This window comes from Camelina sativa, chromosome 13 (genome assembly GCF_030686135.1).
Source record: "Camelina sativa cultivar CO46 ecotype springtype chromosome 13, ASM3068613v1".
NCBI classification, from domain to species: domain Eukaryota; kingdom Viridiplantae; phylum Streptophyta; class Magnoliopsida; order Brassicales; family Brassicaceae; genus Camelina; species Camelina sativa.
Window position 1 is genome coordinate 3,785,981 of NC_141892.1, and position 16,408 is coordinate 3,802,388.

Below are 16,408 nucleotides of genomic sequence, written 5' to 3' on the forward strand. Positions count from 1 at the left end.
CAGCAAGAGATAGGTCTTGATTTTTTAATAGACGATCAACCACCACATTATAGATAAGAAACTTGTGTGGAAGAAAGAATCATTTACTCTCGTCAGAGAAGAAGGTTCTCCTATGGAGAAAACGCCACAACGTCGTCAGGGGCGGATCTACGTTAATACTAGGTGGGGCACGTGCCCCATACAACTTTATAAAAAGTTGTTAAGTAATATGCTAACATTATTAGTTTCTTAGCTCATTTGGTAAGGGTGTTCCATATTAAGAGGAAGGAGATGGGTTCGAACCCTAAAACATGCCAGTTTACTTTTTTATTGCTAAAAAAAAAAATTCTAGATAAATATAATTTTGTGCCCCATATTACTTTTCTCTCTGGATCGGTTTTTATTGCTAAAAAAAAAAATTCTAGATAAATATAATTTTGTGCCCCATATTACTTTTCTCTCTGGATCGGTCGTAATATCACAAATTTAGAAACTTGTGGCGGTGTGACATAAATAGTAAATACCTTAAATGTAGAAACTTTGTCTTATTATACACTCTGAACTCAAGTTTGTTGATAAACATTGAATAGAAACATTCCATTGTTGATCAATCTGAGAACTTGGAGAAGGCTTCTAAAATGGAGAGCGGTGATGAGAGTAGGCCGGTGGTTCAGATAACGGGATGTGCTCAGGGAGGAATGGGTCACGCGCTGGCCCGTGAGTTCACTGAGAAGGGATGTCGAGTGGTGGCTACGAGTCTATTACTGAGCACGATGATGGATCTGGAGCAAGATTCGAGGTTCTTCGTCAAGGAGCTTGATGTTCAATCGAAACAGAACGTTTGTAAGGTTGTCTCGGAGGTTATTGATAAGTTTGGAAGGATCGACGTTCTTGTTAATAATGCCGGTGTCCAATGCGTCGGACCTCTGGCTGAGATTCCATTTGCGGCCATGGAGAACACCTTCAACACTAATGTTTATGGTAAAACGAAAATTGGATTTTTAATGTCAAGTTTTCTCATTTATAGACTAATTGGAGCTTCAATAGTTCATATTATTGGACAATGTGTGTGTTTGCTTTTGGCTTGGTACAGTGTGCTAGTATGTTTTGAAGAAGTGAATTTATCCAATGTAGGTACAATGAGGATGATACAAGCCGTTGTACCTCACATGGTGTCTAAGAAAAAGGGGAAGATTGTGAATGTTGGAAGTGTCACTGTTATGGCATCAGGCCCATGGGCTGGGGTCTATACAGCTACCAAAGCTGCTATTCATGCTCTTACTGATACCTTCAGGTTTCCTCTATCGCATATTCAGTCCTGTTTGTGCTTTTTTTTTCTGTCTATAGGAGAATTGATGGTAAGGTTTGTTGAAAAGCTACTTGAGTATCATTTCTAGAGGACTAGAAGTCTAGAATCTCATGTTGGGTTACGTGGATGGTTTTGTCTTGTGAATTGTTTGTAATGGTTCTTGATTTAACGTTAGGTTGGAGCTTAGGCCCTTTGGGATTGATGTCATCAACGTTGTCCCGGGAGGAGTACGAACAAACATAGCAAACACAGCTGTAGCGAGCTTTAACAAAATGCCTGAGCTGAAACTATACAAGCCTTATGAAGAAGCTATCAGAGAAAGGGCGTTTATATCACAGAGGATGAAGCCAACTCCTGCAGAAACATTCGCCAAAGACATTGTAGCAGCAGTGCTGAAGAAGAACCCACCCGCTTGGTTCTCTTCAGGCAGGTACTCAATCCTCATGGCAATCATGTACCATATGCCCCTTTGGCTTAAAGATTTTATCCAGAACCAGGTTTTTATGAAGAAGAAGTGATATAATCAGATTCAGGTTGGGGTTTAAGACAGAATGTAAACATGCATGAAAACGAATGTAAGAGATTGTTCAAACTGTTTATTGAATCTTATGTCCCCATGTTTGAGTCTTAAACAGGGGAGAATGATTACATTATTGTTGTATAATCATTGTGGTACACATAACTGTAGGAAGGAAAGGTGAGGATTCTACAACCAGAGGAACAATATATTTCTACGTTGATTCGACCCGTCCGCCACTGGAAACACCACTTCCCGCCGACAAACGTTTCATTGAAATCACATTCCCTTAAATTTATAAGCATGTGGTGTAGCATTAATCAATCTTTAAGTTAACAGAGTTGTGCATGACTATTGACTAATATAATATCACAAATTGGTTTGTTGTTTAAAAAACTACGTGGAAGATAACAACTCATTTTGAACCATTTATTTTCTTCTGGCTTCTGAAAAATGTGATGTGAAGATGTTTGGTTATTATTACTTGTTACTTGTTAGCAGTTGGACCACTTGGACATCGAACCTTAATTACACACTTTACGTGACCAGTTGAAAATGTGATGTGACTGAGAGAAACTTTGGTTGTGAGAGCAGTTGGAGTTGGGGACATTAAACCTTAAAAGTTGGACAAGCCTACTTTTACGTGACCACATTGTATTGAATTTGAAGTCTACTTACTAATGCCGAAATAAAAAGAAGTTTGAGGATAAAAAGAGGAAAGACACATACCTACACGTCATCCCTACTTCACTTTGGTTATCGATCCACGTCATCGGCTTTGTCTCTCAATCTGAGAGAAAGAAAAGAAAATGGAGAGTGGTGGTAGCGACGAGAGTACGCCGGTGGTTCTGATAACGGGATGTTCTCAGGGAGGGATTGGTCATGCGCTGGCGCGTGAGTTTAGTAAGAAGGGATGTCAAGTGGTGGCAACGAGTCGATCACGGAGCTCGATGACGGATCTGGAGCAAGACTCGAGGTTACTCGTGAAGGAGCTTGATGTTCAGTCGGAACAGAACGTGAGTAAGGTTTTGTCGGAGGTTATTGATAAGTTCGGAAGGATCGACGTTCTTGTTAATAACGCCGGCGTTCAATGCGTCGGACCTTTGGCGGAGATTCCAATTTCCGCTATGGAGAACACCTTCAACACTAATGTCTTTGGTATATAAAAGGAAAAAGATTCGATTTTTATTTAATTTCATTATTTTACGAGAATGTTTATTGAACAAAGTGTGAGCTTTTTTTATTATCCAATGAAGGTTCCATGAGGATGACTCAAGCTGTTGTACCTCACATGGTGTCTAAAAGAAAGGGAAAAATTGTGAATGTTGGAAGTATCACTGTTATGGCACCAGGTCCATGGGCTGGGGTCTATTCAGCTACCAAAGCTGCTATTCATGCTCTCACTGATACCCTCAGGTTTGCTTGCTTTTTCCGTTTTTTTCCTCTATGTGAGTTGAATATCATTTCTAGAGGACTAGAATCTCATGCTGGGTTTGGTGGATGATGCTTGTGTTTGTGAGAAGTGGAGTTGTTGTTCAAATTATATATATATATATATCTAGTAGCGGATGGTTTTGGTTTTTTTTTAATTGTTTTGTAATATGGTTCCTGCTTTAACATCAGGTTGGAGCTTGGTCCCTTTGGGATTGATGTCATCAACGTTGTCCCCGGAGGAATACGTACGAACATAGCAAGCTCAGCTGTTGCAGCCTTCAACAAAATGCCTGAGCTGAAACTATACAAGCCTTATGAAGAAGCTATCAGAGAAAGGGCGTTTGCATCACAGAGGATGAAGCCTACTCCTGCAGACACATTTGCCAGAGACACCGTTGCAGCAGTGCTGAAGAAGAATCCACCCGCTTGGTTCTCGTCAGGCAGGTACTCAACCCTCATGGCAATCATGTACCATATGCCCCTTTGGCTCAAAGATTTCCTCCAGAAGCAGGTTTTAATGAAGAAGTGATAATCATAATTCGGGTTTACCACATAATGTAACATGAAAACGAATGTAAAACCTTGTTCAAACTGTTCATTGAATCTTATGTCCCCATCGGTTCTAAAGATAACAGGAGAGAATTATTACATTATGTTGTAACAACTTGTGTGGTACAAATAACTGCAAGAGGGAAAGGTGAGGATTCTACAACCAGAGGAACCATAGTTCTACTTTGATTCGACCCAACAAATGTATCATTGAAACCACATTTTCAGCAGATAAAAAGGGTCAGAACTATCTAAAAGCTATAAACTAAACATCACTTCTAAATTTTAAGAATGGTGTGGAGCTCCGCAATACATTATCCCCGGTGGCTGGAAAGTGGGACCTTGTTGAGATTGCTGAGCTGAGTTTGGCTGAGGAATTTGAGGCTGTTGATTACCCATCAAATGTGGCGGTGGAGGAGGCGGCGGAAGTCCAGGTGGCATTAATGGAATGTTACCAAAGCTGTAAGGGTTGTTCATTACCGGCGGTTTGAGGAATTGTGGTGGTGCTGGATTAGGTATTACATGGTACTGACCTTGCGTGGTAGGTGTCAGGTTCTGGGAGTTGTTGTAAGGGAACGAAGCATTAGTGTCTGAAACCGGAACTGTGCTCTCTGATGATTTTGATAGACAAGAAGTCTTTGTTGCTTCAGCTGCGAATGAAGATAGGACAGACTGCATGATCATATGTGATGAGGTTGATGCTGTGAGCATCGCAGCAATAGATGCAGGCGTCATTTTTGATGATTTAGAGTTGTCATTTGTCTCGGTTATCATGGTAGCAGAGACTGAGCTCGGGGCAGCGATTGTTGGTTTTGATGTATAATCCTCATCATTAAGCCGTTTCTGCATGTTTTGGGTTTCCTCTGTTTGTTCTTGTGCTACCTAATAACAACCAAAATTGTTCCATTAACTTATTAGCTCAGGTATGTCACAAACGAGGTTAAAGATGCAGTGGGACTTCAAACACGTACCTGAATCTGAGCTTTAAGATTGTCCAGTTCCGATTCCTGACACAAGTAAGCAAAAGAATTAGAGATAGATCACCAAAATAGTGAACTTCCCAAGTGCAGAAAAGCATTTGGTACCTGTTCGCGTAATGCATCTTTAAGCTGGTTCACAAGGGAAGTTCTACTTCCTTGAACAGATTTAAGTTTCTCCATACATTGTCTCAAAAGGTATTCTTCTTCTTCCAATTCCTTTGCCAACGATTTTCTCTTCGGGTTGTCTTTCGCTGGATAGGCACAAGTTGATAAACAAGATCTACATTAGACTTCAAGAAAAAACTGGGGCACTTGTTGGTAACTAGTAAAACAGTTAGTTTTTTACCAGTAGAGCACGCTTCTTCAACATCTTTCTCCATCTTCCTGATTCGTTTAACAGCAGACTTGCATTTATTCATCTCAGCTTCTTCGTTTGAGTTTTCTGCAACAACCAAATGATATGCTGATGCTATCTTCTCAGCCACACCTCCACTTGAAGATAATTTCTGGTTCCAAAGGCAAAAAAAAATCCCAAAAGAGAACTAATATGAAATTTGACTAAAATCAATAGAGGATAAAAAGTAAAGTTTTTTTGTTTTAGTATTTTACCGTTCTGGATGATTTTGAATCCCGTTTTGAAGATTTGGATCCGCGGGAACGCTTTTTGCTCACTTCAAGTGGCAGAGGAACATCTTCTCCAAACATTACATCTTTAAGACTCTTTGAACGGGATCCAAACACTCTTCTTTCTTCCCATATCGTGACCTAACAAATCATGTCAACCAAATATCTCAATTAGCAACTAAACTTCTTTATTGATGTTCACAAAACACAACAGTGAACAGTGTCGCTCTGTATAGCATCACATCTCAAGAACCTTTGCATATATCATCCCTAACATCAAACATGTGACAGAGGACTAACCAGACATCCCTAATATCTTAACCTTTTTGGGCAAAACATGTTCTTTCTAGTTTCTACAAACACAATTGCAGGACATATAAAGTAACTAACCTATTTGCAGAGAGCAAGAATCAAACGACAATAACAAGAAGCTCCAATGAAAGGATTTGAAGCTTACCAAACGTGACACAACGCCTTTGCCATAAGCATCTCCATGAGCAACAATGTCTTTGACAGCCTTAGGAAGAACTTTCCAGAACTCTTGCACAAACTCATTACCCTGACGCTTACTGTTCTGAAGAATATCATTAGCCAAATACATAAGAGGGACTTTCTGAGCCATCTCTGTACTGTGAAACTGTTTCTCCCATGTCGTTACTATCAATTCAGCTTTGCTCCGATTAAATATACACCAATGCGACAGAGCTTAATTTCAAAAGAGTCAAGAAACCAAAACATACAAAAAGGGGCAAAATTTACAAGATCTAAGTTCAGAGGTTAAACCTTATATATGCAAATTTAACTAAAGATAAAGTCATTAAAAGAGGATACTTTCGATGGCCTGTTGAGTGCTATTGAGCTTAGCGAGCTTATCAATCAGGATCTGTTCACTGAACACACTACTCATCCCACCAAAACTCACAAAACCCTAAAAAACAGAGATTTTGGAGAAGGGAGAAGCTTGAATCCCACCCAAAGTGGTTTACGAATTTGAGGGAGAAGCAGCTGGATTTGCTTACAGCCGGTGAGCTGGGCGACACAAGAATGCGGCGGAGCTGGATAAATATTGCGGCGGAGGGTAAACGGAGAAAGAACCCTAGAAGGCGGAAGCAGATACGTTGTAAGGGATGACCAAAACGACGACGTTTGACGCCGATAAGCGATCCCTAAAGAGAGGGATGGGGAGCTAAAGTCGCAGAGAAGAGAGGAAAGTTGTGTTTTTTTTTTCTTTTTCGGCGTTCAGATACTACAAGATGGGCTTTTTCACTTTCTTGTTCTCCCCTGTTTTGTTCCACTTCAATTAATTTTCATTTTCTTTTAACCTAAAAAAAGAATTAATCTTTCAATGGAAAAAAAACAAAAATTTTAAATCTTCTGGAGAGTAGATATTTTTTTTATTATTAACTAAAAGATAAAAAACTACATGGTATTTAACACAACATTGCTTTCAAGTGTAAGCCAAAGATGGAAACTTTTTTTTATAGATCAAATTCCAATGGCTATCACTCGCTATTGTCATCTTCTTCCTCACTGTCTTCCAATTTGATATGGTTCATGTTCCTCTCTAGAGGAGGAAGACCATCTTCATCATCATCCCCTGATTCATCACCAGATTCACCATCGTCTTTCTTAACATCTACCCAAATACAATAAAGAATCAGAAGCAAAAGATTGTGAGTGAGACTTCAACTTTTGATGGTCTGTGGTGGTAATGACAGAGAGATTTAACAAAAGTAGTATGTGACTTACGTTCTTTGAGCGGGGGTGGTGATTGCTTTGGGATCTGAGTTTGCTGAGTAAGCCAAGAATTTTGAACTGAGATGATCTCAGCGCTATTCTGGCATTTTGAGTACTCCTTTAGAATATCCCTGTGATATATATAGGGAGACCTCGTTAAGAAAACACATACTCAAATTGTTGTGTTCACGGATCAAAAAGCAAAATGATGTGAAGGTGTTGAGCTTCTTCAGTTATGTTACTTGTTGAGTGATAAAAAGGCATGACCCCATTTGAATTTTCCTAGCAAAAGTTCTGCAGTTTCCTCCTCCCCACTGATTGGAAAACAAATGGAGCAAGACGTATTAGAAATCCGGATAATGTATGACCAAATCAATTGAGATGGGTTTCAGGAGAAGAAGTTGATGGACTCACCATAGTATTAAAGCTGCAGATAAAGCCTCAACACAAGACAGCTCACATGGTCTTCCATAATTTACTGGATTAGCTGCTACTAACCATGGTACTACAATCATAAAGACAGAATACATATTAACTAGAGATCGGCCTAAAATCCCCAATATATATAGCAAAGGTGATTGATGTTAACTTCTTACAGAGACGAGGAGCAGTACAACGCAGCTTTGCAAACGGAACATCAGTTAGACGTGCCCAAGAACAATCAACTACAGCTAATCCTTTCCTTTTAATCAGATCATAGTCTTCCCTTGAAACACATTGTCTACCAACTGGACTGCCAAAATTATCAGACACATATTGCAGACGATTAAGAATGTGTCATCTAATGACATTAAAAAATAACCCTAATGAGATACAAGTAGAGAGATACCTTAAAACAACTCCTCCAAAGCCTGTGTTAACCCGTAATTCCTAACAACATCAACCGCAGCAGGAATTTTCAGCTGAAACACTTAGAAAGAAGATAACAAATATAAACTTTACAAGCTCATGATACTTACTTTTAACAAGTTGAATCTAGCAAGCTTACGACCTGTGCACCTCTTTGCATCACATTGACCAAAATCCTAACACAACACAAAACGCAATAGTTACATCAATGAGTAGTGAAACAATCTGATCGTTTACTAGATTTTGGATTAGAGAAACATAAAGGAAACTATGCATACCCACATTGCCAATTGAACTTTTGGAACTGCTGGTGCTTCATCCTCAGGCTCTACGAAAAGTCCCCCAGTAAAGAGCATTAGTTACTGGTATGTTCAGCTAACCCACCAACCAACAACAAAAATAATAACTTTAGTACCTTGATCAAGCGGAAGTGATTCATCTTCCCTGCAAATTTTTTTAAACGAAGTCGTTAACACTCGCCAACGACAGAATCGAAAACAGAGAGAAACCTCGATTCGCAAAGATCAGATATTTACCTTCCAAGATCAGTCCGACTGGTTTGTCCACGACTCGAATTGCCTCCTTTAGATCGATTGTGCTTCCCGTAACCCATTTGTTACCGGCGATATTTCCGACAAACGCAGATGTGATTTTTTTTTTATCGGCTTAGGGTTTTATATGTAAATTAGGGTTTTTAATAAGCCAGCCGACGACAGTATCTCCGGACCGATGTAAAACAATGTAAACCGTCCTTTCGCAAGAACCAAACCGAAACGAAAGCTTGATTACAGTATTACACGTGTAGTTAAGCACACCGCTTAGGGCAATTACGTCATTTTGAATGATAAAATATTGTTGATTAAGACAGAACCGTAAACTCAAACCGGACAAATGATTGAGCACACACGTGTAAAGTATATCGCTTGGGGTATTTACGACATTTACTACCACACTTTCTTCCCGTTAAGCTTCTTCTTCTTCTTCTTCTTTCTCTCTCTCTCTTTCTTTCTCACTCTCTCACAGTCAGCCATAACTCTCCGACCAACATTCACACTCTCTCTCGATAAAATATCTCTCTTTTATTGATTAAAACTTCGATTAGAACCCTAATTTTATTAAATTGTTAGTTTGTTTGGTGTTCACTCTACGTTAACAGTGCTAGGTCTTGTTCCTGTTTCAGCAAAACCCTAGCTCGAAAAAAAAAAATGGCGTCACGATCTGGTTCAACCTTTTTACTCTTATGTGTTCTCGTTCTAGCTACGGAGCAGACTCTAGCATCTGTCTTCTCCTCGAGGCTGATCCATCGCTTCTCCGACGAAGCTAGAGCGTCGATTAAGATTCCGCGATCGTGTCCGGAGAAGCGGAGCTTGGAATATTATCAGTTGCTCGCGAGAAGTGATTTCCGAAGACAGAGAATGAATCTCGGTGCTAAGTCTCAGCCCCTTGTTCCATCTGAAGGAAGCAAAACTTTTTCTTCTGGCAATGACTTTGGATGGTACATTATTTACCAAAAAGTTCCTTTTTTTTATTTTGATGTTTCTCAATTTTGTACCTTTAGATCAAAAGAAGTTATCTTATTTCTTGTTTTTTGTTTAGGGGAAATTTTTATTAGTCCTGTCCTGTGTTTTAACTAACTCAATCAGCTTGATATGAAATTACTAACAGTCTTTTCCTCTGGGCTTACTTGTTTTTGGTGTGCTAACATAAGTTTTGTACTCAGTAGATTAGTAGTGATGCGATGCCTTATGTGAATTTTGTGTGTGATTGTTTTACTTAGGCTACACTATACATGGATCGACATAGGGACGCCGAGTGTATCGTTTCTTGTGGCTTTAGATACTGGAAGTGATCTACTTTGGATTCCTTGCAACTGTGTGCAATGCGCTCCTTTAACAGCCACTTCCTATAGCAGCCTGGTATGTGATATAAAATGATAAGCTTGTTGGTTATATATGTAGTTAAGAGTTAGATAGTGAGAATGATGAACGGTTTAGCGCTTATTTCCAATTGATTGATTGGCAGATGCTTCCTCGTGTTTGGGGGCACCTATTCTGCAGGCTACTAAAGATCTGAACGAGTATAATCCATCAAGTTCAAGTACCAGCAAAGTCTTCTTGTGCAGCCATAAGCTTTGTGATTCTGCTCCAGATTGTGAGAACCCAAAGGAGCAATGCCCTTATACTGTTAACTATCTTAGTGGAAACACCTCGACCTCGGGATTACTTGTTGAAGACATCTTGCATCTTACATATAATACTAACAATAGATTGACGAACGCTTCCTCCTCTGTCAAGGCTCAAGTTGTTCTAGGGTGTGTTTTACTTTTACCATTGTATTGGTGATGTTTTTTTTGTGTGTTTTAGAGTTTAGTATTGATAGGTGTGTCTTCATATTGCAGATGTGGTAAAAAGCAAAGTGGGGATTACTTGACTGGGGTTGCTCCTGATGGTTTGATGGGTTTAGGACTTGGAGATATCTCGGTTCCAAGTTTTCTTTCTAAAGCAGGAATCATGCGAAACTCGTTCTCCTTGTGCTTTGATGAAGAAGATTCAGGGAGGATTTACTTTGGTGATATAGGACCATCAATGCAACAATCTACACAATTCCTTCCTGCCGACAATAAATAGTAACAAACGTTCTCTATACTTCTGGTTTTTATCCATTTTAAGATATCTTTTAGTAATTAGCACCTGTGTTGATTTTGTTTACAGTATTGTGGGTGTGGAGACTTGTTGTATTGGCAACTCGTGTCTGAAGCAGACGAGCTTCAGAACTTATATTGACAGTGGACAATCGTTTACTTATCTACCGGAAGAAATATACAGAAAAGTTGCGGTTGAGATGGACAGACATATAAATGCTACGATGAAGAGCTTTGAAGATGTTTCATGGGAGTATTGCTATGAATCTAGGTACTCATATGCTATATAAAACAAAGACATAGAGAAAGAAGCTCCTTGGTGTTCATATATATGCTTTTCTCCTAATGTTCTTTTGGATTTTCCTTGGTGATAGTGTTGAGCCAAAAGTACCAGCGATCAAACTCAGGTTTTCGCACAATAACACATTCGTGATTCACAAACCTTTGTTTGTATTCCAACAAAGTCAGGTTAGACCATATATGCACATTTTATGGCTTATGCTAAATATAGGCGAGATTTAGATTTTGATGTATATTACATAATCATGAACCATTTTTCAGGAGCTTGTCCAATTTTGCTTGCCTATCAGTTCTAGTGGAGAAGAAGGCATAGGAAGCATAGGACGTATGTATTAGCCTTATTCATCATCTCTCTTTCTTTCTTACATGCTCAGACTAATGTCTTAGACTTGCCTTTTTCTTTTGCAGAGAACTACATGAGAGGTAATCGAATGGTTTTCGATAGAGAGAACATGAAGCTAGGGTGGTCAGCCTCCAAATGTGAGATTCTGATTTAAATACAACTTTAGTAAGTACTAAGATCTCTTGTAAGATCCAAAGCTAAATCAAAATGACACCGGTGTGTTTTGCAGGCCAAGGAAATGAGATAGAGCCGCCTCAAGCTTCACCGGGAAGCACTTCAGCGCCATATCCATTGCCAACAGAGGAGCAGCAAAGCAGAAGCCATGCGGTTTCACCAGCCATTGCAGGTAAAACTCCATCCAAAACACCATCATCATCATCACCATCAAGATCATCATGTAGCTTCTCTTCTATGATGATATTATTCAACTCTCTTTTTCTGCTACATGGGGTTGTCTCTTATATGTGAGATCAAAGATTGTCTTATAAAAAACAAAACTATTTTGCCTTGCATATATATAAGAAGTTGATCTTATAAGTCTTGCATCAGTTCTATTATCGTCTCTAAGGAAATCAGAATAAATTAGCAAATGCATATAGTGCAAAAGTTTCATCTCGCAATAATGTTAGTAAAAGTATAGATGTTTGTTCTAAATTATTTATTTACCGTCTGTGTTCGGTTTTAAAATGATTAATAGACTTCTTAAAGGATATACAATTGAATCATTGGAATAAAAAGATTCACAGTTTTTACCAAAAAAGTTATAAAAAAAAAAAAAGAAAAAGAGAAGTAAGAAGACCACGGCGGTTGTTTTCTAAATCCGTAACTTCCCATTCGGTCTGGAGGCGGTTGGTTTCAAGAGTCATGGCCACGGCGTTTCACGAGCTGGTTCTGAGCCTCAGACAATCCTCTGGTCGCTTCCTCATCTTCTGGTGTCTCTTTTCTCAATATCTCATAATCCCCAATCGCTGCTTCCCAGTTCCCAAGCTGCAACCACGTAAAAAGACATCAACTTAAACTGTAACCCCAATTTCATACTATATTCACGCGTTTGCCACCTGTTATGCCAATAATTTCAAATAATAACCTTGGCGTTACAATCGGCTCTTCTGAGTCGAGCCTTGGTGTAGCCAGGACGGAGGGTGAGTGCTGCCGTGGAGTCTTCAATGGCTCGATCAAATTGGCCCATTTTGCATAGACAAGCCGCTCGGTTACATAGCAAGACTGAGTTTCTTGAGTCGTGGTCTAATCCTTCGCCATAAGCCGCACAAGCTTCTTGAAACCGTCCAGCTTTAAAGAAATCATTGCCTCTTGATCGCGCTTTTGTAACCGCCTGAGCGCGCCGGAGAACCATACTCACTTCCCTATTGTTACCGTCCAGCTTCCCCGCTCGTTGAATCGCCTCAACCGCTTCTCCGAATCTGTTTGAACAACCAGGTTTAGGTCAAGATATCATCTACAACTGTTAGCTTTGTATGGACTCAAAAGAGAACAAACCTGCCGGAAGCCATGTGAACTTGAGCCCAGACGACCAAGAAACCGGCGTAACCGATCGGTCCGTAATACTTTGTGCTCATTTCCCCATCGAAAACAGGGCATCTTGACAAAACATTGTCTGCCTCTTGATGTCTGTATGTCTTCAAAAAGGCCTCTGCTTGTAACGCATATACTTGAGGAGCAGCATCGGCGCCTGTAGCTATGGTGTTTTCTGTTTCTTTGATCAAAGTGTTCCAATCTCTCACTCTTTTGGCCTCTGTACATTTGTTGAGATGTGTTTGAACCATTTTGGCCTTTGATAAGTCTTCTTGGTCAGCTTCTGGACCCGCATGCTTGAAATGATATATTGACTTCTCAACCTCTCCTAACCTGTTGGTTTACTTTTCAGAAAACTGATGATATATAGTACTTGAGTCACAATGTAAGGTTTTGATGAGATTACCTGAGGTACAAGTTACCCAACCGATGGTGTGCTCTATGGTAATGAGGCTCTATTCTTATTGCTTCTTTACACTCAAATATCGCCTCAAGGATTCTCCCCAATGCCGTTAAAGCTGCGCTCTTGTTGCTACGATACGAAGCCTTTTTGGGATCGATGGCTATCGCAGCGTCATACAAGGCTAAAGCCTCTGCGAAATTCTCGTTCTTGTAATCTTCATTACCCATTATCTTTAACGTTTCGGGATCCATTCTTGTCGAAATCGCTCTACACAAAGATCCTGACTGATCTTGATTATTTGAAGCCGGTAATGGTGCAACTGATGTTCTTTTTTCCTCCTCCTTCGTCTTTCTCGCCTCATACCCTCCTCCACCACTATTATTACCGTATCCATTGTTCTGGATAGTGGTTTGACTGCCACCCGATGCTCCGGACTGCTTCAAGTTCCCAAGATTGCCAAACAACATCACATTGCTTGAAGAAGCTCTAACCATAGAGCTTTTATTCCCTTTTGCTTTCTGATTGTCGATGATCATGCTCTCTAGCTCACCTGATAAACCAATTGCTTCCCTAGGAACCTTCCTCGTTTGTTGTTGGTGTTGGACTGGTCCTTGATTATTACTTGCTTGGCTATTTCCATTGCTGCCTAATTGATGGTTACTTGGGTATTGATTCGATGTGGGTTTTGAAATAGGTTTCTGTACTTGGTTCTGGACTGGCTCAGGTAAAACTTTATTTTCTTGAAGCTTCCTCGGGTTATATTCTGTACATGGAGATTTGGTGAACTGAATGTTAGCGGTGGTAGCGGTGGCGGTGGAGGCATTGCTGCTACTTATTGTGCTTCTATGGCTACCATTGTCCGGGGGACATTTCTTGGACCACAAGCCACGTCTACCAAACACAAATCCCAAAAACCTACAACGCGTCCTTTTCTCCCCTGGATGATCCGCCATCCTTCCGCCACTAGATAAAACCGGAACCCGGCCGCGGAACAGCCAATCCAACCCCGAGAAAGGGTAATATATAAAGCTATAAATATAACGAAATAGAGCTTAATGTTGGTATTTAAAGAAGAGGAGACCATTGTTAGTAGGGGAGATGGGATGGAGGTAGCTTCATTTGTTCCGTGTCCTCTTCTTGAATCAATGATTTGATACAAAATGTCATTATGATCAAACGTCGTCAGGTTAACAGGAAACGTAAAAAGGATCTACTAATAGAGGTTAAAATAACGTAAAGAAAAAGAAAGAAGAACGAGAACAAAAACTATAATGATTTATTTCTCTTCTCAAATCGATATCAAATTCTCTCGATAGACCTTGTGTATGGGTTTGTCTTCTGTTCTATTCTTCTGTCAATTCAAGTTTTTTTTTGTTTTTTCTTCTAGTTGTTTGTTCTTTTTTTGTTTCTATGGCTATATTGCCTGTTGACCTGGTATCATAAGAGAAACAGAAAATGAACCTTAGATTTGTTAAGTCAATATTTAGAAAGAAAATTGAAAGACTTGTCGGAACAAAAAAAACGTCCGAGTTTTTCTCGACCCGATTCTATTTTTGGTTGATTTTTTTATGAGGTTCAAGTTGGGTTTTTATTTATATGTAGTAGTAGTAAATCAAAGTATTTACGACGACGTATGTAGCTTTCTCATAAAATCTATAATAAATGTTGGGCTCGTCAAATCAAAATTCTGAGGAGATACATATGGATTTTCTTAATGAGCCATTAGATTTCAGAGCTCAGTTCTTACACTGACTGACCCTCCCTTAGTCCCTTTCGTGATCTGTAAAACTGGTATACGTATCCGGTATCAAATTTTGATAGTGAATAAACAAATGATTCTTAGGTACTAATCACCTCGAAACCCTAAACTAATAACATAATAGAGCAATAAACAATTATTAAAACGAGTGGTTAATTGGCAAATTACGTTAACCCTTAAGCAACCAACGGAAGAAAACAAAACCGTAATATTAAAAAAACAATGGGAGCGATCGATTCAATTAGTCGAGAAGCAGAACTTGTGGGCTTGGTGGACACACGTACAAAGAATTAATTATATATGTATTAATATTTGTACCTTTACTTTGTTTGCATGCTTGTATTCACTTTTAGGTTCAATAAAGAAAAAAATCTGCCGACTTACTACTCTAGAGTAGAGAGTAGAGACTAGAAAAAGGGTTTATCCGTTTGTGTTTCCATTAAGGGACACGTACTGAAGTAGACCTTGGCTCGAAGCATGACAAGAGTCAGACGAGTCATATCACCTATAGTTTAAGTAGTGACCGACACGGCGACACGTTCTTAGTCTTTTTGATCTCGTCAGGGTCCTGTTTGGTTCATTGGCCGGCGAAGTATAGCTTGACACTCCATAAGACCTCCGAATATAAACTAATAAGATGCAGAGTGATAATTCATTGTTGTAATGATATGTATATATCCCATTCATATTATGTGGGGTTTAGAGGAAAAATGATTCTTATCATGTATACATGTATCAAATCTTGCCAACCGCAACAAACAACAGTACAACACAACATTTACTTTTTTTTTTCTCAAATAGTATAAATTTGCTGTCTGAATTTAGAAAAGTATGTATGATTTTAGAAAGTCATAAAAATTGACAAGAAGCTAATATTCTAATTAGGTGTGTGTGTCAACCAGTAAATGTAACTTGACAAAGCTATTTAACGTGCTCAATAAAGTCAAAGGATATAAAATTAATTTAATTTGGTTATTACAAGATGATAAGAATAACTTATAATGCTTGGTGAAGCGATCACAGACCGAGACGTGAGACCGAGACCAAGATCAAGATGGTGTCACATTTTCAAGTCTATATTATAATCCAAAATATTCCAGATTTGCGAACTCAATAAATATGAATGATGGTATATAATACTTTTGACAAGTGAGAACGAAAAAGATTTATATGTTGTGTTTCTAATTAACACGTTTTACTTAATTGTGCAATAATCCCTAACAAAGTAAACCGAAGAGACGCGGATTCGACGACTCGCATGGTTCGGTGACAGTAGGAGTAGGACACGCAAACATACTACAACGTACGCGAATGAGAGACCCATCCAAAAAAAAAAAATAGGCCCATTAAACACATTATTAGGCCCAGTAGATCCCACTTTTTTTTTTTTTTTTTGCCTCTGTTCTCCTCCCCCTACATAAACCAAGCCGCAGAGTCCCTAAACTAAGCAC

At 39.2% G+C, this 16,408-nt stretch overlaps 6 protein-coding genes and 1 long non-coding RNA gene across 7 annotated transcripts; 3 read left to right on the forward strand and 4 right to left on the reverse strand.

The window, feature by feature from the left end:
* Window positions 1–516: 516 nt before the first annotated feature.
* On the forward strand, window positions 517–1,920 carry LOC104735012 (short-chain dehydrogenase RED1-like). The gene is made up of 3 exons (XM_010454723.2): window positions 517–960; window positions 1,114–1,273; window positions 1,464–1,920. Exons 1-3 carry the CDS (start codon window positions 618–620, stop codon window positions 1,804–1,806), a joined length of 846 nt encoding a protein of 281 aa, XP_010453025.1. The 5' UTR covers window positions 517–617; the 3' UTR covers window positions 1,807–1,920.
* Window positions 1,854–2,672, reverse strand: LOC147929179 (uncharacterized). The gene is made up of 2 exons (XR_015577941.1): window positions 2,535–2,672; window positions 1,854–2,093 (listed from the first exon to the last, which is right to left on the reverse strand). It is a non-coding gene; the product is annotated as an uncharacterized LOC147929179 (long non-coding RNA).
* On the forward strand, window positions 2,363–3,887 carry LOC104735011 (short-chain dehydrogenase RED1). The gene is made up of 3 exons (XM_010454722.2): window positions 2,363–2,963; window positions 3,062–3,221; window positions 3,429–3,887. The coding sequence occupies exons 1-3, from the start codon at window positions 2,615–2,617 to the stop codon at window positions 3,766–3,768; spliced, it is 849 nt and encodes a 282-aa protein (XP_010453024.1). The 5' UTR covers window positions 2,363–2,614; the 3' UTR covers window positions 3,769–3,887.
* On the reverse strand, window positions 3,813–6,728 carry LOC104708102 (uncharacterized). The gene is made up of 7 exons (XM_010454721.3): window positions 6,224–6,728; window positions 5,850–6,097; window positions 5,378–5,533; window positions 5,115–5,274; window positions 4,874–5,019; window positions 4,760–4,795; window positions 3,813–4,670 (listed from the first exon to the last, which is right to left on the reverse strand). The coding sequence occupies exons 1-7, from the start codon at window positions 6,297–6,299 to the stop codon at window positions 4,074–4,076; spliced, it is 1,419 nt and encodes a 472-aa protein (XP_010453023.1). The 5' UTR covers window positions 6,300–6,728; the 3' UTR covers window positions 3,813–4,073.
* A 36-nt stretch (window positions 6,729–6,764) lies between these two features.
* LOC104735013 (uncharacterized) lies at window positions 6,765–8,756 on the reverse strand. Its single transcript, XM_010454725.3, has 10 exons — window positions 8,515–8,756; window positions 8,394–8,422; window positions 8,257–8,306; window positions 8,089–8,154; window positions 7,959–7,999; window positions 7,726–7,862; window positions 7,544–7,634; window positions 7,372–7,443; window positions 7,142–7,260; window positions 6,765–7,028 (listed from the first exon to the last, which is right to left on the reverse strand). Exons 1-10 carry the CDS (start codon window positions 8,589–8,591, stop codon window positions 6,895–6,897), a joined length of 816 nt encoding a protein of 271 aa, XP_010453027.2. The 5' UTR covers window positions 8,592–8,756; the 3' UTR covers window positions 6,765–6,894.
* A 184-nt stretch (window positions 8,757–8,940) lies between these two features.
* Window positions 8,941–11,799, forward strand: LOC104735014 (aspartic proteinase-like protein 1). The gene is made up of 9 exons (XM_010454726.3): window positions 8,941–9,473; window positions 9,756–9,894; window positions 10,036–10,289; window positions 10,377–10,604; window positions 10,690–10,890; window positions 10,994–11,087; window positions 11,181–11,244; window positions 11,328–11,399; window positions 11,492–11,799. Exons 1-9 carry the CDS (start codon window positions 9,184–9,186, stop codon window positions 11,728–11,730), a joined length of 1,581 nt encoding a protein of 526 aa, XP_010453028.1. The 5' UTR covers window positions 8,941–9,183; the 3' UTR covers window positions 11,731–11,799.
* Window positions 11,800–11,905: 106 nt separating this feature from the next.
* On the reverse strand, window positions 11,906–14,662 carry LOC104735015 (inactive TPR repeat-containing thioredoxin TTL3). The gene is made up of 4 exons (XM_010454727.3): window positions 13,202–14,662; window positions 12,760–13,128; window positions 12,350–12,683; window positions 11,906–12,249 (listed from the first exon to the last, which is right to left on the reverse strand). The coding sequence occupies exons 1-4, from the start codon at window positions 14,149–14,151 to the stop codon at window positions 12,118–12,120; spliced, it is 1,785 nt and encodes a 594-aa protein (XP_010453029.1). The 5' UTR covers window positions 14,152–14,662; the 3' UTR covers window positions 11,906–12,117.
* Window positions 14,663–16,408: the final 1,746 nt, after the last annotated feature.

What these genes read in the sequence shown, in the direction of transcription:
- LOC104735012 (XM_010454723.2), top strand. Translation starts at nt 618, where the DNA reads ATGGAGAGCGGTGATGAGAGTAGGCCGGTGGTTCAGATAACGGGATGT. An exon ending in CTTCAACACTAATGTTTATG is followed by an intron (nt 961 to 1,113) that starts GTAAAACGAAAA and finishes TATCCAATGTAG; the next exon opens with GTACAATGAGGATGATACAA. An exon ending in GCTCTTACTGATACCTTCAG is followed by an intron (nt 1,274 to 1,463) that starts GTTTCCTCTATC and finishes ATTTAACGTTAG; the next exon opens with GTTGGAGCTTAGGCCCTTTG.
- LOC104735011 (XM_010454722.2), top strand. Translation starts at nt 2,615, where the DNA reads ATGGAGAGTGGTGGTAGCGACGAGAGTACGCCGGTGGTTCTGATAACG. An exon ending in CTTCAACACTAATGTCTTTG is followed by an intron (nt 2,964 to 3,061) that starts GTATATAAAAGG and finishes TATCCAATGAAG; the next exon opens with GTTCCATGAGGATGACTCAA. An exon ending in GCTCTCACTGATACCCTCAG is followed by an intron (nt 3,222 to 3,428) that starts GTTTGCTTGCTT and finishes CTTTAACATCAG; the next exon opens with GTTGGAGCTTGGTCCCTTTG.
- LOC104708102 (XM_010454721.3), bottom strand. Translation starts at nt 6,299, where the DNA reads ATGAGTAGTGTGTTCAGTGAACAGATCCTGATTGATAAGCTCGCTAAG. An exon ending in ATTCAAAATCATCCAGAACG is followed by an intron (nt 5,275 to 5,377) that starts GTAAAATACTAA and finishes CTTTGGAACCAG; the next exon opens with AAATTATCTTCAAGTGGAGG. An exon ending in TGAAGAAGCGTGCTCTACTG is followed by an intron (nt 5,020 to 5,114) that starts GTAAAAAACTAA and finishes GTGCCTATCCAG; the next exon opens with CGAAAGACAACCCGAAGAGA.
- LOC104735013 (XM_010454725.3), bottom strand. Translation starts at nt 8,591, where the DNA reads ATGGGTTACGGGAAGCACAATCGATCTAAAGGAGGCAATTCGAGTCGT. An exon ending in AGTCGGACTGATCTTGGAAG is followed by an intron (nt 8,423 to 8,514) that starts GTAAATATCTGA and finishes AAAAATTTGCAG; the next exon opens with GGAAGATGAATCACTTCCGC. An exon ending in ATCACTTCCGCTTGATCAAG is followed by an intron (nt 8,307 to 8,393) that starts GTACTAAAGTTA and finishes GACTTTTCGTAG; the next exon opens with AGCCTGAGGATGAAGCACCA.
- LOC104735014 (XM_010454726.3), top strand. Translation starts at nt 9,184, where the DNA reads ATGGCGTCACGATCTGGTTCAACCTTTTTACTCTTATGTGTTCTCGTT. An exon ending in CTTCCTGCCGACAATAAATA is followed by an intron (nt 10,605 to 10,689) that starts GTAACAAACGTT and finishes TTTTGTTTACAG; the next exon opens with TATTGTGGGTGTGGAGACTT. An exon ending in AGGCATAGGAAGCATAGGAC is followed by an intron (nt 11,245 to 11,327) that starts GTATGTATTAGC and finishes TTTCTTTTGCAG; the next exon opens with AGAACTACATGAGAGGTAAT.
- LOC104735015 (XM_010454727.3), bottom strand. Translation starts at nt 14,151, where the DNA reads ATGGCGGATCATCCAGGGGAGAAAAGGACGCGTTGTAGGTTTTTGGGA. An exon ending in TTGGGTAACTTGTACCTCAG is followed by an intron (nt 13,129 to 13,201) that starts GTAATCTCATCA and finishes GTAAACCAACAG; the next exon opens with GTTAGGAGAGGTTGAGAAGT. An exon ending in GTTCACATGGCTTCCGGCAG is followed by an intron (nt 12,684 to 12,759) that starts GTTTGTTCTCTT and finishes TTGTTCAAACAG; the next exon opens with ATTCGGAGAAGCGGTTGAGG.